General features: G+C 42.5%; 1 protein-coding gene across 5 annotated transcripts; it reads left to right on the top strand.

Annotated features, from left to right (window-relative positions):
• Window positions 1-4740: 4740 nt before the first annotated feature.
• LOC125744630 (flotillin-2a) lies at window positions 4741-21062 on the top strand. Of its 5 annotated transcripts, none has more exons than XM_049016649.1 (11): window positions 4741-4851; window positions 8773-8854; window positions 13369-13459; window positions 16018-16141; window positions 16251-16369; window positions 16484-16597; window positions 16701-16820; window positions 17122-17336; window positions 17510-17693; window positions 18326-18475; window positions 19044-21062. In XM_049016649.1, the coding sequence occupies exons 1-11, from the start codon at window positions 4803-4805 to the stop codon at window positions 19080-19082; spliced, it is 1287 nt and encodes a 428-aa protein (XP_048872606.1). In that variant the 5' UTR covers window positions 4741-4802; the 3' UTR covers window positions 19083-21062. The 5 variants fall into 5 exon arrangements, with proteins under 5 accessions (XP_048872606.1, XP_048872605.1, XP_048872604.1 ...); XM_049016648.1 differs by lacking the exon at window positions 13369-13459 and adding an exon at window positions 13897-13987 and having other exon boundaries at window positions 4744-4851; XM_049016647.1 differs by lacking the exon at window positions 4741-4851 and adding an exon at window positions 5617-5921.
• Window positions 21063-21906: the final 844 nt, after the last annotated feature.

Raw genomic sequence — 21906 nt, 5'->3', positions numbered from 1 at the left:
TTGGAGCTGCCAGTTAAATCCTAACCTGAGGTGTCTGAAGGGATCAAACGTATACAGCACAATCATCATAGAAGCTATTGGGGAACATTTCAAAATCAATGATATTATTCTTGCTGATGGTAGCTACAAGCTAGGTAGTTGTAAAAATGATGTGACCTTATCATATTGAAACCCCATCGTGCACGTTTAACGCATAAGATGCTCACAGCTCTTGTACGTTTGAGAAGCGATATGTTGTTGCAGTGTGGAATGTCCAAATCATAGATATCATACTTAGTGTTACATAGTGGTGTGTGCATATTATCTTTAGCTACATTGTGAGTATGATAAATGTTTGTCAAGTAAAGTTTGTTAAATAAAAAAGCATTGTAAAGAAATTTCTGTATTATTTTATGCATATTCTTTGGATCCAGAGCCAATATTAAATATGTTCAATAGGATACAGTCATGCTACAATTAAATAAATCATTACTGCAGTATGTGGTGGAGGTGTGTTTCTGTTACCATTGTGTTTGACAAACCATTTATTACTTAGCTGAAAATATTTCTTCTTTAAAATATAAATATTTATAAATTATTTAAAATTAATGTGAAAATTTTAGGTATTTCTTTAGTCTTCAGTTTATGGGTTTTGAATTCTGATTCATAGTCAAGAATTGAACTTGTGCTTTTCTGTACTCAGATTTGAACATGGATTCGAGCATAAAACTGTTAAACACCAGTCAGCCATAACATTAAAACCAATGGTAGGTGAAGTGAATAACATTGATTATCTCATTACAGTGGAACCTCTCAAGGATGCTATTACACATTAGGCAAGTGAGCAGTCAGTTCTTGAGGTCATGCATTGGATGCAGGAAAAATGGGTACTCGTAAGAATCTGAGTGATTTTGACAAGAGCCAAATTGTGACGGCCAGACAACTGGATCAGAGCATCTCCAAACTGCCAGGTCTTGTGGGGTGTCCCCGGTATGCTGTAGACTTGTCAGAATGCATATACTGACCCCTGTCCACCACTGAAAGTGCCTCCAATGGGCACTTGAGCATCAGAACTGGACCATGGTTCAATGTAAGAAGGTGGCCTGGTTTGATTAGTCACATTTTCTGTCACATTATGTGGACGGCCATGTGTGTGTGCATCATCTATCTGGGGAGGAGATGGCACCAGGATGCACTACGGGAAGAAGGCAAGCTGGCGGAGGCATTGTGATGCTCTGGGCAATGTTCTGCTGGGAAACCTTGGGTCCTGGCATTCATATTGATGTTAATTTGACACATGCCACCTACCTAAAATGATGTCATGGAACTGGAAAGGATGGTGCATGAGATTGGAAAGTATGGTGGATGAGACTGGAAAGGATGGTGGACGTGGTATAAACAAATACGTTCGCCAGACTGCATTCAGGAAGAAACTTTAAAATAAATTTCACTACTGTGTCAAACAACCACTAGGTGGCGATAACTAACGTAAGATACTGTTCACTTTCGACATAATGTGTCACGTGAAAAATGCAATTTGATCTATGCAGCGTGGGTCTTGGTTTGTGTTCTTTGTATATGAAATAGAATATGTAACTCAAAACCCATTTTTTAAAACACTTTTGTATTGATCCTTATTAAGTTAATAGAAACTAATCTACATTTTTAACAGGTTTCCAATTATAGGTCTATTATTAACCAAGCTGTTTACTACCAGTGGGTTTATTGCACAACAGTTTATCCTTCAATAGGAATCCTGGGAGCTCCAGTAGGGGATACACTTTTCTATTTTGTTTTCTTTAAGTGAGAACAAGTCCTTGTCAGACATAAAAGTATGCTTGGAATAAAGCATTGTCACCCAATGACGATGTTATATTGGCCTAATATGGGTACTTCTCTCCTTGGGAACTGGATACTGCAGCCGCCCTGCCCTTTCTCTGTGCAAATGTCATAAGAACATAAGAAATTTAAAGCGAGAGGAGGCCATTCGGCCCATCAAGTTCGTTTGGGGAGAACTTAACTAATAGCTCAGAGTTGTTAAATCTTATCTAGCTCTGATTTAAAGGAACCCAGGGTTTTAGCTTGCTCTACACTAGCAGGAAAATTATTCCATACTCTAACTACACGCTGTGTAAAGAAGTGCTTTCTTAAGTTCAGTTTAAAATGTTCTCCCGCTAATTTCCATTTATGGCCACGAGTTCTAGTATATAAACTAATACTGAAGTAGCCATTTGGCTGAACAGCATCCAGACCTGTTAGAATCTTATATACCTGGATCATGTCCACCCTTAGTCTCCTTTGCTCGAGGCTAAACTGATTCAGCTCAGCTAACCTCTCCTCATAAGACATTCCTCATAAGACCAGGAATCATTTTCGTAGCCCTACATTGAACCTTTTCCAAGGCAGAAATGATATATATACATATATATATATATATATATATATATATATATATATATATATATATACACACAGTAAAACCTTGGATTGCGACCATAATTCGTTCTGAAAACGTGCTCATAATCCAAAGCACTTGTATATCAAAGCGAATTTTCCCATTATAAATAATGGAAATTCAGACGATTCGTTCCACAACCCAAAAATATTCATAAAAAAATTAATACAAAATATAAAGTAAAAATACATAAAATAAATTAACCTGCACTTTACCTTTGGAATGAATAGTGGATGGTGTGAGGGAGATGAGAGACAGAAGAGAAGGGTTATTCTGTAGGACGACTATCACAATAATTTACGGAATCACTACTATCTGTTGGCTCACTGGAATCTTTTTCTTTTTGTGTGACTTTAACAAGGAACTTATCCAATGACAGCCGCTTTTGCCTCCTTTTCGATTCCCCTGAAATGTGGATATTGCACCATCGTTAAAAGGTTTCACCGCTCGCAATGCTACGGCCTTATTCGGGTGGTGCCTTTCTACTAAATTTTGACTATATGAGTGAGGGACGCCGACTGAGACCCACTGTCGCCAACTCCTCAGCAAGGAAAGTCGCTATTGCCTGTCCCAAAAGTCGCTAAATGACGCCATTGCCTCATTTGCATATTGTGCATATAATTGTAATGGACATTGTAGGAAAGAATAATGTCGTGGGAGATACAAAAAGTGGTTAAAAAAACCATAAATACGTTTAGGACTACAAATGAACTTTATTCTGTTTTTTTTCTTGTTTATAAACAATTCCACTCTGGCTGAGCTTTTTATTATTATTTTTATTAATGCTACACTAGATATAAACATTTTACAAGCACATTTTAGGATATAGTTCACTATGTGTATCACAATATGATGTCATGGACTCCGGTAGTTCGGGCACGATGCGTCATGCAGGCGGAAATGAAAATGTGGACGACCCACTTGCGGCTCACTGGACAAACGGTTTATTAACTGAACTAAAAACACACGCACAAAACACTAGAAAACAAAGGAACCACGCGGGGTCAAAAGTAAATGGGAAAAACAAAGACTAATTATAACAAGTGGCAGGTGAGCAGGCAGGTAATAAAGAACAAAGCAAGATATAAAACAAACATCAATGACTCCAGCAAGAAGAGAACAGGATCAGGAACTTAAATACAAAACTAAACCGGGTAACGACACAACAGGAGTGAGAGACAATTAACCAATCCGGGAAGGAGAAAGAGCAACGAGCAATCAGGCAAACACAGAAGGGCAGGCACAAAAACAGGCAACAGCTGAAACTAATAATTAAACTCAGGGAACTCTAACAAAGAAACTAAGAAACAGAATCTACACTAGGGGAACAACAGATAGGAAAAAATAAGCACGGGGCACAAAACATAAAGCCAAAACCAAATACAATTCGTAAGACACAGAAACAAGAAAACTCATACAATGAAACACCAGGGAACAAAATCCAAAAACAGAGGAAGTGGGACTCGAACACGGGACAGAAGGGTTCACAGCCAACCGCATGCTCAATAAGGTGAGCTATGCAGTCCGCAAGCAGCGGGAGAAAACACAAAGACTGACAACACGAGGGACGGAATGACCAGCAACGCCTGCTGGCCAAACAGGGAAGGAACAGAGTGGGACAACAGGAGCTGACCTTGACAACGGAAGAAGAGAACTAAAACAATAACGACTGTGTTTATGTAATTACATCCAAAAGAACAAGACACATTTATATCTCTTTTAAATTTGGCAATCTTACAATTCACTGGATAACAACGGTGAAGAATCATTAAAGTTACCTCTCGCACCTTATTCGAAATAATGAAAGTCCTAGGTAACATCCAAGTACATTCTCAATCTATGTCACCGAACAGATTATTCCAGTAAAATACTGCAGCTGGCAAGAAACAATATACCTCTGAATTATATGTCTAGTGCTTTTGTTGGTCACTTCTTTGCTCAGAAGACACATGTTGCGTATAAACAGATCCTCAGGAACTAGATGAGGGAGAATGCAGTTTCTGCCCTTTACAGCCGATGATAGCAGGAGGACTGCCCCACTATATATCGCGTCAAAAACCATACAATATTCTTTAGTAGAAACAGGAATATACTCAGACAAAAACCTTTCATATGTAAACAACAGACGATCTTCATTCAATAATTGATTAAAATAAAATCATTTTCAATCCATCTTTCAATATAAAGTGTTTTGTGTTTGTAAGTTATGTCTTGATTACTCTGGCGGAGTTTCTTATTTTTGACAGCCAGGGCAGGATCAGCCACCGGAGGGTTCGCGCATGCGCGGTTCATTTGCAGTTGGACGTTGAGGGGTGACTCCTGCTCTGATTGCAGATGGGCGGGGCTGCTGCGCGACGACTGGCCGTCTATGAGCGTTTTGGGACGGGAGGGGAGACCACGGCAGCACCCGCTGTTCGGTGAGAAGAGAGAACGATACGTACTTTCACGTCAGAGTCTCCAAAAGTCTCCAATAACATAAGAAAAGGTCGCTAGATTTTTCGCTAGTCGCTTTTTTGAAAACGAGTCGTTAGATAGGTCTAAAAATTCTCTAAATATAGCGACAGAGTCGCTAAGTTGGCAACACTGCTGAGACCAAGCGTGGGAGACGCTGACTGATACCGAGCATGGGAGACGATTACCCACAATCCTGCAGCGAGGGAGAACCATCGGCTCAGTTGTGATCACGTGACGCTAGGCAGACAAAGCGTATACATAATACTAGTATTGCAAGACCTCGTTCGTTCATCAAGTTAAAATTCATTTAAAAAAAATTGCTCGTATTGCAAAATACTTGCAAACCAAGGTACTCGCAGTCCGGGGTTTGACTAGATATGAAAAATATAATCGCTTATAATGAACATCACAGAGCCTATTCATAATCTAGCTCATACTTTCTGGGAGTGTCGCCCGGTCATTTAACTCTGCTTGGTAAAGGCAGACAGTAAGCGGACACTTTCCGTAATTTACGGGAATCCGCAGTCATTCTGCGCCAGGCTCTCACGCTGCCTGATTAACCCGCCTGGTTAGGGTTAGTTGCCTGGTTTATGGATTAAACTACGACAGTGTTATTAAAGCATTACCATCTTTGCCCGTACATAACTGCAGTCGATACCCTACACTGATCGCGTTAACGCTACATCAACAAAGACGTTATGATGTAACGCTTCTGTTTGGGCGTGTTTCTGTTTTGTTGTTTTTCCATAAATACATTAAAAATGTAACAGTAGCGAATCGGCGCTCTGGTTTCATCGACATCTCAGTATATCGCACGCTGCTGTTGTGAAATGTTCAGTCACACGGGATCCTGGGGCGGAGCCGCTCAGTAGCTGTAGGGTTGCAGGCTTTATTGCACGTTAACAGCTTCTAAAGCGTCGATCTCTGCTAATATCAAGAGGCGATACTCTACTAAGCAAACAAGACAAGGAATAGAATAGTATAATGGGCAACTGCCACACCGTGGGACCAAATGAAGCCCTTGTCGTTTCAGGTACAGTGATTTGCCTCTTATTACTTGGCAGCTCCGTAACAAAGATGGCTCTTAACGGCGGAGAAGGCTTTCGGAGGGGCTCCGCATTAACAGGGATATATGTCCTACAACGCGAGCCGATCCAAAGAGATGCCCCGCACTTCCTCACAGTATAGTGCTTTTTTCATAATTTAATCTCGGCTAAATGCATGCGATTTGCGTGCAGTTAATCTCTTGCATGAAAAAAAACATTTATTTTGATGGTTTTAAATTGGGAACAAAATATGCCATCAGTTTCGTAATGCTTGCAAGATGCGCTCCTTTTACTGTATCGGTTAATGTGATTTTTTTTTTGTAGCCCGCTTCAGACTTATTTTTGCCAGCCACATTTTAATCGTAATTGTACGATGGGTCCGTGCGCAGTCGTCTTCCATTTGGGTGTGTATCATTGTCTCAGGAAATGGATAAATTAGTTCACCTAACGTGAATGAGGAGTGAATACGATAACCCAACACTACATGGATATTGCAGAATTTCCTAACACCATGACAGTAGCCTCACCGAAGGTGAAACGGCCAAGTCCCACTTTTTTATTGCGATTTATACGATTAAATGCAGCATCCCTCCTCGCTATGACGGGAGATTCTGTACTGGTTTATGGTGGAGGGATCAGGGATCCCATCCCCCCGTTGCTGGGGTCTCCTCGTACTTCCGCAGTCACATAAACCCATAGTTACCCCCCCCCCCCATTCACTTCACCGCACGGAAGGGAGAGCATGTGTGCCTACAACTAGCGATGAATTTTATACTCTGTATACCAGCGAGTGATATTTATTTTCGCTGAAAGTGAGCTTATATCCACGGCTCTGTTTAGGGTGGGCAGAGAGGACGCCCCTTTCTTCGCCCCTTTCTCGGCTGGCTGACGCCCTCCGTGCAGCGGGCGAACTTTCCCGTCGAAAGGGCAGCTTTTCCAAAGTCGTAGCAGAAAATTAAGACGAAGGTGAAAACATTTTTTGTAGATAAACTCAAACCAAAATCCAATCACTTAATACAGACACCAAGGTATGCATAAACACAGGCATACCGAACTGCACCTAAAGGTTAATCAATTAATATTGAAAATCGATTTAGAAAATAATCTCTGAATCCAAAGAACAGGATTACTGTTATTTATAATTGTCAAACGCAAATGTCATTAGTATGTAAAACTGAATAATAAATAAACAAAAATAATTTCTTGGCAACTGCTCTGACTCCAGTATATATATATATATGCTTTGATGCTGATATGCACATTATGATTATTTAACGATCGTTGTGTTTTTTTCCATCATTGCGTTGAGATTTCCTCTTCACAAACGGAAGCTTTCCAGCCGTTTCCCCAATATTAGATTTAGCTTTCACCCACATAATACAAGGAAGCACTTAAACATTCGAGCTTAGTGCTGGTGCAGTGAGGATATTCTAGATATCACAGGAATGTAGGCCTGTTTGTTTTTAGGATATAAACACATTAATCCTTAAACGGTAACTGAAAGTGTGTCAGTGTTAAAAAAAGTCCCAGTTTTTGTCTTTAGGTTTAGTTTAAGGGTTTAGAATTCATTCATTCAGAATTATAAATCTTTATCATTCATGATCTTTATCATTCATATATATATGAATGATAACAAAGCTATAAAGAGAAAATATGTTGTTATGCTGGCTCTAATACGATATATGGGCTCTTTAGATCAGCAGACAAGCCCCGTTACCACTAGTTTGTTACTGCCAGTAATGAAATTCCAGCATCCCCTGCTCTTCAGAGTGTGATATTCAGTTTTTCAGGGCATTTTTTTCAACAATAAATGCCTAGGAATGACCGCGGAAGTTCCTTAAGTAAAATGTATCGAGGTTTTTATTGAGGAAAAAAAAAACAGGAATGTGTGAAGAGCAGCTGCACCAGTAGGGCTGGCTGAAAATGACATCTCTCTTCCATCTAGGTTTAAATGCTGAGAGAATATGCACATACCTCTTTCGTGGTGGAGAAATCCTAAGTGAAAGTCTTTGCTAGAGATGGTTTATATACTTTAGGAATCACAAGACGACCAACATCCTGCAGTCAGAAAGTAGGGTTTATAAGGTGTATAAGAAATGCACAGGAACTGAACAGAGGAAGCTAAAACTCTGTTGTTTCATTTGCATTCTTTATGCATTCTCTGTTTTCCACTGGGTACACCACAGCGGTTTAGGGTTGTCGGTAGCTCAGCAACGGTGAAACTGTGATGGCTGACTGGTTAGTGAAAGATGCTTCTGGCCTTATTAAACCGGCGTGCTGCAGAAACGCAGCGGAGTCACTATACATGAGATTAGATGAGATCATACATTAAATAAGATTAGACGTCATTAGACTTGCTACCTGAGTACCTTCCATTAAGCTCATAATGCTCACTGACTGATGTTTAGTGGCAAATTAATTAAATGTGTAATAACATACATACAAACATATATCCGGAGCCTATCCCGGAAGCACGATGGCAGGAAACAACCCAGGATGGGGGGGCTAGCCCATTTCAGGGCACACTCACACACCATTGACCCACGCATGCACACCTATGGGCAATTTAGTGACTCCAATTAGCCTCAGCATGTTTTTGAACTGTGGGGGGAAACCAGACTTTTATTTATATATATATATATATATATATATATATATATATATATATATATATATATATATATATATATATATATATATATATATATATATATATATATAAAAATAAAAATAATATAGGTGATAGCTTTCAGGGGCAAAGTGTGTGATTTTCACTTGTTCTGTCCAGCACTGGAATACTGTCTGCCATGCATTCAAGCCTCTCCTCTGCTCCCTCAGGCGGCTGCTGTGGCTCAGACCAGAAGACCTACGTGGTGGGAGGTTGGGCTTGGGCCTGGTGGCTAATTTCGGACATTAAAAAGTAAGGCTCTCCCTGCCTGGCCTGCAGCTGGTCAGGTGACCTGGTGACGTGTCCACAGATTACCCCTGTTCACTCCGAGCTGCATGAGCATTACGACTGTATGAGTGTGGTGCTTATAACTGTGTAGTCCCTTTAGGTTATGAGTGGTCATTATGTCCATGTAGCCCTTTTTTGTTGTTACTGTGTGGGCTTTATGTCCTTCTATTGTCCTATTTAGACGTATAAGTGTGATCATTATGTTCATGTAGTCCTTTCCAGGCAAATTAGTGTAGTCTTTATGTGCATGTAGACCTTTTTTGTTGCATGAATGTGGTCTTTCTGTCCATCTAATCCTTTTTAGGAATATCATTGTGGTCCATATGTCCATGTTTTTTGTCATATAAATGTGGCCCTTATGTCCATGAAGTCCTCTTTTGTTTTTACAGTCTGAGCTTTAAGTCCACATAGAGTCCTATTTAGGTGTTCCAGCATGGCCCTTATGTCCTTGTAGTTCTGTTTAGGCATATCAGTGTTTTAGGGTTGGGTGATGATGGACCAAAAATCATATCTCGATATTTTTTAGCAAAACAGCAATATATGATATACATCTTGATATTTTTCCCCCATGGAGTAATGAGAAAAAGGCAGTTCCAAGTCAGAGCCAAATGTTCCCAATGTCACACAGCCAGTTTTATTAACAGGCAGCTGTACATGTACGTGAAAAAATAGCTCAGAAATAGACTACCAGCATATATAATTTTACCAACCAGCTGCTGCTCTTCGCTAGCTTGCCTTGTGTCTGTGTCTGTCTCCATGTTGTTGCTGCATGCAGGACTTGTGCGTGGGGGGGGGGGGGGGGGGAGGGAAGGGTGCACTTGTGCTAGAGACAGGAAGAAGAGAAATAGGCGAACTGGTGGCTCTAGGGGTATAATTTCAAAGCAATATAAACTATATTGATTTAAATAATATTGTCTCATCCTGTATCTCGTATGAAAATTTATCGATATATCTTAAAAACTCAATACATCCCAACAATGTGGTCATTATGTCCATGTAGTCCTTTTTGTTGCATGAGTGCGGTCCTTATATTCATGTAATCCTTTTTAGTCATATGAGTCCATGTAGTCCATTTTAGGCATACCAGTGTGGTCCCTATGTCCATGTAGTTCTTTGTTGGCATATCAGTGTGATCGTTATGTCCATGTAGTCCCTTTTTGTTATTTGAGTGTGATCCTTATGTCCATGTAGTCCTTTGTTGTTGCACGAGCGTTGTCCTTATATTCATGTAGTCTTGTGAGTTTCATGTGAGTGTGGTTCTTATGTCCATATACACTTTTTCAGTTGTATGTGTGATTTCTAACCTTCTGGAGAACACTACTAACACATTTTGGTGTATAGCATCATCCATGTGGTTTCTGTCAGACCTTTTACCCCCCCCCCCCCTCCACAAATGTTGCTTGTCGGGTCTCAAGCTGACGCATGTCTGTCACACTGCTTGGTGTTTTAAGGTGGTTGTACCCTTCAAATGATGTCCGGACAAAATGAAATCGAACACGTCAGCACAAACAATCGGTACCATATTTAAAATGATGCTGCTACCTTCTTTGTATTATGTGATGCCACAATCCTACAGGGCGCAGAGTTTTTATGATGCAGCAGACCCACATACAGAGTAAAAGTAAACATATTGTGGTGAGTACGTGAATCTATAAAGGGGATGACAGCTCTTTTAAAATGGAAGCTGCTCTCTTTATTAACAGCCTCTATTGATCTAATACTAGCAGCAACACAGACAGGGAAGCTACCAATTTATGTTCCACTCATGGTTACACTCTAACAAAACACGTTCATGGCAAACATTACACAGTTACAACATTTTATATTAACAGAAATGCACATATACACATTAATTTACACTATTTAGAGTAAGGTGCAGTGCACAGCATATTGGTAGTTGCATAATTAGTCCTGCTGACCAACCCTGCGGTGTCACATTTATGTCAGCCAATCATGGACAGCAGGCGGTATCAGAAGAAATGGAAAAGTTTACCTTGGGGACCCCACACTGGCGGTGCACAGGAACAGTGGTCACCACGGTGATTACAGCTCATACGACGTCATCCTGCTAAAACAACGTCATTCCATTGATTTCATTTGAAGTATATGGCCACCTTTAACTTCAGGTCTCGAACCCAAGGCACATTGCTGTTACTGGTGATGTGTAGAAGTCATTGCGCACTACAGACCGATAACTCACATATGTAATGGGGAGCTACAGTGGCATGCAAAAGTTTGGGCACCCTTGCTTGAAATGTCTGTCACTATGAATAGTTAAGTGAGCAGAAGATGAACTAATCATCAAAAGGTATAGTTAGAGATGACACATTTCTTTAATATTTCAAACAAGATTTCATTTTCATTTCCATCATTCACAGTTAAAAAAAATACCAAAAAATTAAAAGGAACTGAAACAAAAGTTTGGGCACCCATCATGGTCAGTACTTATTAACAGCCGCTGTGGCAGGTATCACAGCTTGTGAATGATTTTTGTAGCCAGCTAAGAGTCTTTCAATTCTTGCTTGGGGAATTTTTGCCCATTCCTCCTTGCAAAAGAGGAAATTCTGCAAGATTGTTGCGCCGTTTTGCATACACTGCTCTTTTGAGATCTATCCACAGATTTCCAATGATGTTTAGGTCAGGGGACCGTGAGGGCAACAGCAAAACCAGTGACATGTTCCCTGTGCCACTGGCTGTAACTCAAGCCCATGGCATGATCATTCCACCCCCTGCTTAATAGTTGTCCTTTTCCTGGAATTCACCCTTTTTTTCCAAAACAGACCTGTGAACATTTTGGCCAAAAAGTTTGATTTTGACTTCATCAGTCCACAAGACTTGTTTCCAAAATGCACCAGGCTTGTTTAGATGTTCATTTGCAAACTTCTGGCGCTGAATTTTGTGGCTAGGATGCAGGAAAGGTTTTCTTCTGCTTACTCAACCATGAACGTCATGTTTGTTCAGCTTTCATCTGGAGTTTCCTAACCATGATTGTGAACCAGCCATTGTCTTGAGGAGCAAATGAATGTCTTCGGACCTTGGTAATTGCCATCTGAGAGCTCAGATATCTTAGGGTGCTCAAATTTTTGCTTTCATTGTTTTGATATTTTGTACATATGAATGATGGAAATAAAAATGTAATCTTGCTTAAAATATTAAATAAAATAGTCTTTGACTATGAGAAGAAGATCACCAAAAGACACTTAACTATTCACAGTAATGGGCATTTTAAGCAAGGGTGCCCAAACGTTTGTATGCCACTCTGTTTTTCTGGATATTTAATCATAGATTTTTGATTTTCTTTTTCTGGCTGTAATAAAGCCTTGATGCTTGATAGATGAGTTTGTTTGTTTGAAGGAAAGCTAATTTACAGGTGGGTTATGCTCTGTATTCCCTATAATCCGAACAGCATGGGCAATTTATCTTGTATGTCGCTCTGCGATGGCAGTTTCCGTGGGGGGGCATAGCTTATTTGCACCGTCCCTTACGTCTTCTCCGCTTTGCAGCTGAGCTGTGAGGAGGCCCTGAGGAGAGGCCCTGCCCTTCAGAGCCTTTTCTGTATCTGTGGCTCGGGGGACCTCACGGGAGCCCCCCCCCCCCCCCACACATCCAGGCCGCCATGGCAGCAGTTCAGCGTAGGGCCGGTCAGTTTGTTCAGCTGCCTCTGTGCACAGTGGCTGTCCAAGATAAATGGGTGTGGCATCTGTTGCCTCGCTGGTGTCAGCTGTTGCTTCTGTGGCTGACGATTGACTGTGGGGTGTGGGGGGGCTGAAAGTTCCTGCAGCCCATAACTGGGTCTTGTTTTGGGCCTTGGATCTTTCCTCTACCCCATGGGGTATCTGCAAACCACTCAGATGTTTCTGCTCTGACTGTAAGACTGGAAAACTTGTACTGCCAAGGCCCTGGTGGCTATTTGATTTGGGGGACAGGTCCCAGTAAAAAACGAACAAAGATGGAACCGGATTGTTTATCAGCAGCTGTTCGTCAAGAGTCCCTGGTTAAAAGTTGCCATTATTTGCATAACACGACTTACCATCCATGATTTCTGGTCAACAGGGATGACCAAAAGGCTTATGAACTTTGAAATGGAGTCATGAATATTTCACTAATTTAGAGAGTAGATAATACGTGAGGCTTTAGAATAAAGTGCTTTTGCTATGCCCTGGGGACTGGTCGCTCTCAGAGAAAGATCAGAACAGCAGTAATACCAACAATAACACTCCTGGCTTTGAGATGGGGTGTAGTGTTTTGTTGAGTGGGATGTGTCATAGGTGATAGTCACTGATACTTATCGTAATACCACCACCGCTGCTTACTGAGTAGGAACCTCGCCTGCGTGCTGGGAACATCCGCTGGCCTGCACGGCCTCATGGGCCGTCTGCTTCCTTCTGAATGTGCGCCGTGCTCCCTTTCTATGTGACTAACAAAAGGCTTTATACGTCTGCTGTCCTGCCCCTTTTACGCCATCCCCTGCTGCGTAGACTCTCTCTGGAAGTTATGACCATCCTCTGTCGCTGCGAGAATATCGAAACGTCGGAGGGTGTCCCCTTGGACGTGACGGGGGTCGCTCAGGTAATGCACCGCTTTAGGACACACCTGGGGGGTCCGACACACACCGATCAGGACTCTAACCGTGTGCCTCTTCTTCCCCTCCCTTCTGTAGCAAAGGATTCTGGGAAATGCAGTCCCCTTCTCGCTCTGGCGCTGTCTGAGTGCTTTGGCAATAGGTCCCGTAATGACTGTTAAACTAATCCATGGTAAAAGGAAAGCGGAAAAAAATATGTGTCTGCTGGACTCTATCTGTCTGCTCCTGCATGTTAATTCCAACTAACAGATAATATCCAGCTGAGTATCCTAACTCTCAACAGCATTACATCACGCACTGTTGCCAACGCACTGGGAAGGTTGGGCTTCATTTTTGTTGGTGTTTGGGGTTACTTTGACCCCCCCCTCACCTTTTTTTTTCATTGCTTACCAAGAACGTGCCAAATTGTTTACGTTTTCCACAGGATTACCCTTGAGATTATGACCCTGCAGCCCAAGTGTGAGGATGTAGAGACAGCGGAGGGTGTAGCTCTTACTGTCACTGGGGTTGCACAGGTAAATGCTCACCTCCGGAGAATGCCTCTTCAGCTCACTTTTGGTCCAGCTTCACCCAGACCTCCAGGGATGTGCAGACGTGCAGCGAGTGAACAGAGTCACTCCACAAGCTATGTTGAAGGCCAGTCGCTCTCTTTGAAGTGTCTACACCCCCACTAGCTTTCCTGTTCCTTTCCACATATACCACACATACAGGCAGCCATTTTTAAGTAACCATTACATTTGTTAATTCCGAGATCCTATTCTAATTTTGAGAAGTAGTATATTGAAACAAAATTTTTCAAACCTAGACTCTACCTGATGTGGGGGGTGTATTCATTTCGCAGGGAATGATTGACCTTTAAAAAAAGAACAACATGTTTATCTTAATGTTTTGCTGTTTTACCTGAAATGCTAATCTGCATCCATACCTTCCCTTTCTGTAAGTTTTCTTATTTTGTTCTCTCTGTACAAAGATTAACAGTGTGTTTGCAATATTAGATGCTGTCAATGAAAGTTTGAAAATCACAGTCTTTCCTTCTTACAATCTTGGCCCATTGGTTCACCATAGCAAAACTGCAAAAACTTCTCTCCTCACTCATAGGTAATTCAGTAAAGCATCTGCTCTCGCCTGCAGCCAATCAGAAAAATTTCCATAGTGATCATACTCATTTGAACCTTGACTCGGTTACCAGTGTTTGGCTTCCCTTTTGGAGTGGCCCCTTTTAAAAATAACTTTGCTGTCCAGCCTCCCTGTGCTCGACCTCTGACGGGCCTATACTCCAGCCTCTGGGTTTTTATGGGCGGCATGTTTGTCCACCTGTAACAATTGTAAAGGCAGATTTGCGGGGTACAGCCTAAGCACTTCAAAGCCATACAGATGCATGGATTCACTTCTCATCCTCAGTGTCGATGGAGAAGATGTCATCTCCTCACCATGAATGTTGCCAGAGCACGCTATTTCAGTGCAGTTAGAACATATACCCTCCCCCGCACTTGCTTGGAAAGCTGACCTTGAGACCCTCAGCTGTTTGGGTGTACATTTCCTGTGCGCCACCCAGTCGTTGCCCTGGGAAATCATAGCCCCCCTGTGTGTGGGCGGGGCTGACGCAGCTATTGTCCCTCCTTAGGCAGCACCACCTGTGAACCCCCACTGCTGTCATTCTGTGGTGGCCCCCCTGCTATAGATGAATGTAATATGGTTTACGCACATTAAGTGTTCCTGAATTTATACGGGCCATGGGGCATGTAAAAAAAATTTGTTGCTGACTGGAAAGCTATGGTCAACGTATTTTGTTATCCAGAATTAGAGGTGGGCTCCACGTTTCAGAAGAGCATTGCATTGGTGGGATGTTGGTGTGGCAGTCCTGCTTTGGGGGGGCGGGGGGTTGCATTTTCAATCATCCTGAAACTTTCTGGCTGTGTGGCGAACGACTTTGTGGGCACAAACTTAATAGAGATGAAGAGGGACACATCTTCATCTTACTCATGCAGAGTAAGAATATATTTAGCAAGTGGTTTGCTAGCTAGCTAGCCTCAAAGACAACTCTGTTGCTTTAATGCTTGTTTGTCATTGTGGGCTACCAGAATGTGTATGCTAACTGAATGTGTCACATGGGAGTGTACAGCAAGGATCTTTGTTTAGTGTCCTTTGTCAGACCGGAGCCTCACAATGACAGAAACCTTCATTAATTGAAATGAGGGTGTCCTTAAATTTCTAAGGCTGTTTGTAACTAGATATCTAACTAAGTATACATTTTTAAGGCAAAATAAGCCAAAAGAGGCTTGGATTGTACTACATTTGGAAAGATCCTGAAATTGCTTTCATTAAACAATGACAAAGTATGAGGCTCCCATCTGACTCTTGGAATCACTGTCTCACTATGAGGAGGTTCAGGCACATTATACAGCTACACAGTGCTCTGATTATTGCTCTGATTCTTTCTGAACTGCTCTTTCTTAATCTTTTTGAAGCCTGCACTGAAGACCCCGGGATTTCCTGACATACTTCTCTGGATCGTCTCATTAATGCTGTTTTTTCTTCTTGCTAGGTGAAAGTCATGACTGAGAATGAGCTGCTGGCTGTAGCTTGTGAGCAGTTTTTGGGAAAGTCTGTGGTGGAGATCAAAAGCGTTGTACTGCAGACGTTAGAAGGCCACCTACGCTCCATTTTGGGTATGACTTGGTGGCGAATGGAGACATTTGCATGATTTTCGTACTGAAGCCCTGCCTTGGAGCACATTACAGGCGTCATTCCCAGTGACCCATGACCTTTCATTGCCAGGCACGCTGACCGTGGAGCAGATCTACCAGGATAGAGACCAGTTTGCCAAACTGGTGCGTGAGGTGGCCGCTCCTGACGTTGGTCGCATGGGCATTGAGATCCTCAGCTTCACAATCAAGGTCAGTAGGGCGGCTGGGCTTTCCTCGTCAAGCTTTGATGAAATTTGCTCTGCCTGCACTTTCCCTTGTTACATGACACGGACGTGTCAAACCCTTTGAGGTCTTCTCCCACAGGATGTCTATGACAAGGTGGACTATCTGAGCTCCTTGGGAAAGACCCAGACTGCCGCTGTGCAGAGAGATGCAGACATCGGTGTGGCGGAGGCTGAGAGAGATGCTGGGATCAGAGTAAGTTCACCAAGATATCCTTGCTGTGGTCGATATGGAGAAACAGCTGTTTCATGCAGTGATGCCTTTCTCTGGAGTGGTGTGATGAGGATTCGTTTTTCAGGAAGCCGAGTGCAAGAAGGAGATGATGGATGTCAAGTTCCAGGCTGACACTAAGATGGCGTATTCCAAGCGAGAGCTGGAGATGCAAAAGGCAGATTTCAACCAGGAAGTGAACACTAAGGTACCCGAGCCAGGCCCAATAAGGCTGAGACAGCAATGTGCCGCACTTGGGATGTTATTCTTGCTACTCATGTTGTTATTGATGGTGTTATTTTATTGCGCATGGCCCTTACCAAGATACGCAATTGGAGAATGGATGGATGATATTTTTATTATGTTCTGCATCTTCGCAGACATTCTCCATATTATGTATTGTGAATGTCAGTGTTGTAATGCCTAGAAACACACCGTATATTAGTTGCTGCAGTTACAGCATTGAATCTGAAACCCAGTGCATCGGGTACAATGTTTCCCGCGTTCAGAAAGCGGAGGCCCAGCTGGCGTATGAGCTGCAGGCCGCAAAGGAACAGCAGAAGATCCGGCTGGAGGAGATAGAGATTCAGGTGGTCCAGCGGAAGAAGCAGATCACTATTGAGGAGAAGGAGATTTCCAGGATGGACAAAGAGCTCATCGCTACGGTTAAGAGGCCCGCTGAGGCTGAGGCCTATAAAATGCAGCAGCTGGCAGAGGGACACAAGTAAGGTCACTTTTTCAGAAGATGTTCATGTCTGTGATTTCACTAACTGTCCCGCCTGTTCATGGCTTTCTGTTAGGCTGTTACCGATGAAGTTGCTCTTAGCGTTGGGCAGGTTCAGGTTAAATGGCGATCCAATTGAAGAACTCACAACTTCCCCATCCCACACCCAACAGGGTTAAGAAGGTGCTGACAGCCCAGGCTGAGGCTGAGAAGATCCGGCGGATAGGGGAGGCAGAGGCTGCCTCCATCGAGGCTGTGGGGAAGGCTGAGGCTGAGAAGATGAGGCTGAAGGCGGAAGCGTACCAGCAGTACGGAGATGCAGCGAAGACTGCCCTTGTGCTGGAGGCTCTTCCCAAGGTGAGAGCACAGCTTACCTAAAAATGGCAACGAAAGTACATCTGTACATCAGCTTTCTGTGCTGAGACATGAAATACACATCACCAAACACCTAATGTTTGAAACAGACAGATGCAAAAGGCCTTTTGTTCCAACTTCTTAAATAAGCCAGTTATGATCATCTGTAGGGGTGGCATGGTGGTGCAGTGGTTAGCACTGTTTCCTCACACCTCTGGGACCCAGGTTCGAGTCTCCGCCTGGGTCACATGTGTGCGGAGTTTGCATGTTCTCCCCATGTCGTCGTGGGGTTTCCTCCGGGTACTCCGGTTTCCCCCCATAGTCCAAAAACATGCTGAGGCTAATTGGAGTTGCCAAATTGCCCATAGGAGTGCATGTGTGAGTGAATGGTGTGTGAGTGTGCCCTGTGATGGGCTCGCCTCCCATACTGGGTTGTTCCCTGCCTCGTGCCCATTGCTTCCAGGATAGGCTCCGGACCCCCCGTGACCCAGTAGGATAAGCGGTTTGGAAAATGGTTGGATGGATGATCATCTGTTGGAGGAGATTAAAGCTATGAGCCTTGAGAGTAGCCAGACCACTGGTCCTGAGCCCCCTTCCGCAGAGAGCCACTTAAAGCCACACTTTTGCGTGTCCAGATTGCAGGGAAGGTAGCTGCCCCCCTCGCCCGGACCAATGAGATCGTGATCCTGAGCGGGGAGGGGAGCCGTGTGACTGGGGAGGTGAACCGCCTGCTGGCAGAGTTGCCCGTGACTGTGAACGCGCTGACGGGCGTGGACCTGTCGAAGGTGAGCAGGAAGAGGACTCATTCCGTGTCCTATCACTGACATACCCACGCAAACACGAATGCACCTTCATATCATCTGCCAGTCTGCCCATTATAGCTCATATTAAAAGGTGCACGTCAAACCCTTCTTAGTGATGATGATAATGTTGATGAGGCTTGTTTTGCCTTTTGCACTTGTATGAGTACAGATACATTGTGAAGCTTCTGTTTACATCTTAACATCTTAAACCCCACACACAAAAAACAAACAAACCAGCAAAGATCAGGAAGCTCTGAAAAACAGATTCTCAAACAAAATAAAGATTTGAAGGTGCGTGAGAAAAGGTGATGGCTTTGAGGGCACGCTGCTGCCCTTTACTACTTTAGAAACAACAAAGTTCATAGTCACACAGACAGTCACAGATGTGGTAATTCTTTCATGGTATGATGCAGAAGAATAAAAGGGTAAGTGAAAATGAAACGTATTACCACTTATTACTACCAGAATTCCCCTTTGCGCAAGGCGGAGTTGCGGATAGTTGACATCCTGCTCCGAGTTTAACATGCGTGTTTCCCTTTTTGCTCTACAGCTCCCTCTGCTGCAGAAGATGTCAAGCGCTCAGGCGTGAAAGCAGTTACAGAGACCTGAAAAAGTCTCTCTTATGCACTCATGTCGACTGCCTTCAAATGCAAACACTTGAAAGTTTTTTTTTAATTTTTTAATTTTTTTAAAAAAAGAAAAATGAGTGGATTTTTTTAAACCTCTGGTGCCTTAGTACAGTAGGACCAGATGACCACCTCTGTGTATCACCTCTCCTTTTAAATTTTATTTTATTATGAAGCCGGAATGAAAGACCATTTTCAATGCAGTGTGGAGTGCCTATATACTGTCATTTCATAATGCAATTCAATTGTTTTTCTTTTTACTTTTTTCTGTAAAATTATACATATTCGTAGGCCTTTAGAATCTTTTTGTGTTTTAAGTCCATACTATTTCTCTTACATATTTGTTGGGCAGCCTTGATTAAAGCTGGCCTTTGTTGTCTCATAGTTGCATGTGGTGAATCACCTGTATCCATCTGTTCCTGTGATTTAGACATTGTTAGACTGCTCTAGGCTGGAGTCGAGCCGTCGTTTCAGGTACAGTTGAAGGCGTCTGTGTTGATTTGTAGGATTGCATACTAAAGTGTAAGAATGGCTGTAGTGATTAGAGCTGTACTTCCCTCACTGCTGTGTGTTCACTCTTGCTTCCTCCAACTTCCATCCATGTGGCACATTTTTAAGGCATGCCAGATTCTGCGGCCCGGCATGTTTTAAATAGTCACCCCCTTTATCTTCGAAGGCATGGTGTTTGCTGAGATAGCCAGTCGCCACATGGCCCATCAGGAAGAAGGAATGACCAGGAGTTGCTGTTCTAGCACTCCACTCTGTTACATAGTGCCTACGTTGCGTCTAAATGATCGATCTGAACGGGGCGTCTCAGTACTGCTGTGAGGCGGGTCTGCCACTGTGTGTCCTCCTCTTGGTTTATTCCAGAAGTTTTGTGCTCTCGTCCGCCTCACCTATGATGCTCGACTCCGGGACCAGACCCTGTGTGCCAGCATGCAGAAGGCTCCGGTCAGTGACATAAAGAATGCAGAAACATGTGTGATCTTTATGTTTGTCCTGATTGTCTGAACATGGAAGTTATAAACATGACAGTTAGTGTCTGTAGTCCATGAATGTGCATTACTGTGTTTGTGCATCTCTTTGTACATATATACTGAGTCAAATGTAAACTTGTGCATGGATACATACCAACAAATTTTGCCGTTTAGAAATTAGCTATTACTGGATACTGTCACTCCTCCTAAGGCAGATAGGTTCCTCACGATGTATGCAATGGACTCATCATTTGCGAGACCAAAGATCTGACAACTGTAGATATTTACGCTCTGTATATTTGCACGGTTTTAGTCTAAGCTTTCCGTAGGTATCTGGGTCACTATGCTGTGATATCAATGTGAAAGTGCAACTTGAGTTTTTCACTTTGGGCTGGAAACATTTTCAGATGTTGTTTGCCATGCCGAGGTCAGTCATATGTGAAGAAGAGGTTCTTGTTGTTTTTTGTGTTGTTTTTATTTTTACACTTCTTGGCCAAAGTTTTGCTCATGTTTTCGTATAACCCAGGTTACTCTGAATGAGCTTAGTGATTTTGAAATCATTTTTGTATGTCTTTGTCAATGGGATATTTTAGCACCTGACCTATAATTTTTTTTTCCAACAAATAACATCAACTTAATACCTTATAAGAATAATAAGCTAATAGGAATATGCATGTTATAATGGCCAGCACGGCAGAAAGAAAATCCTTAAAGTAACACTTAATTTACACCTGTGCCTACAAGCATTTTGTTTCGTACATAGATGTACTCTTATACTGAAGTCAGATTTATTCTTGCTTGGAATACGCATCTTTTACGTTTGATCGGTGCAAATTTTTTTGTATTTTGTTAATGTATGATAATATGAATATTTCAATATTAATGTTTGCATTTATTTGATCAGTTCAGATTTCACTTCATCTTAAAGTTACACCTGTTTATAAATAAAAAAATATTTAAAAAGTGTCTATTTAAGATTACTGGGTGTAAATGAAATCCATATATCTGCACCGGACACTACTACTTGTGATGCTGTTTCATGAGGGCTGTCACATGTCCGGTGTGCCCATTCTTCTGGTTATCTCTGCGTCACTGTCGGCTGTGTCCTGAGGGCTGTCCCATGTCCCGTGAGCATGCTGCTGGGGTGGTGGTTTTGGGTGGGGGAGGGCCTTAAGTATATTTGATCAAGTAAATATATATATATGTGTGTGTGTGTGTGTGTGTGTGTGTGTGTGTGTGTGTGTGCGTGTGTGGGGGGGGGGGGGTTTACAGGGTGTGAGCCCAGGGCTGTACCCACTGTGCTGTTCTGCTGTTCTCCATCGAGGCACTCTGTGTTAGTAATAGTGTAATTGTGTGTGTGTGTGTGTGTGTGTGTGTGTACGTATATATATGTATATATGTATAACCCCGGAGGTCATAGGCTTCTGAACTCGTCATATTCGATCTTCGTCATCTTCGTCAACGACTGACAAGAAAATTTTGAATCGGAGTTCGTCCAGCTGCAGACGCCTGTAGAATGGACCTCCACCGGAAATACGTCACCTTGTATTAGGATTAATTCGCGGATGATTACGTCACCCACGTGGCATGGAATCAATCCTTTTACTGTAATATTATGGGAAATTGTGATTTTGTCGATTAATTCTGATCGTGTATGGACTAATCATCCTGAAATTCAGATACATCGCCCATGATTCACCCAGAATATTATTGAACTGCACAAACATATTATTTATATCAATCACCTGTACAACCTATTATTTTCACAAATAACTTGTGTCTCATAAAAAAACGGAATGCTTATCTTGTT

This window comes from Brienomyrus brachyistius, chromosome 6, assembly GCF_023856365.1.
Source record: "Brienomyrus brachyistius isolate T26 chromosome 6, BBRACH_0.4, whole genome shotgun sequence".
In the NCBI taxonomy this organism is placed as follows: domain Eukaryota; kingdom Metazoa; phylum Chordata; class Actinopteri; order Osteoglossiformes; family Mormyridae; genus Brienomyrus; species Brienomyrus brachyistius.
Note: the sequence above shows the minus strand (reverse complement) of the source record. Positions and strands in the feature narration are given on the sequence as shown.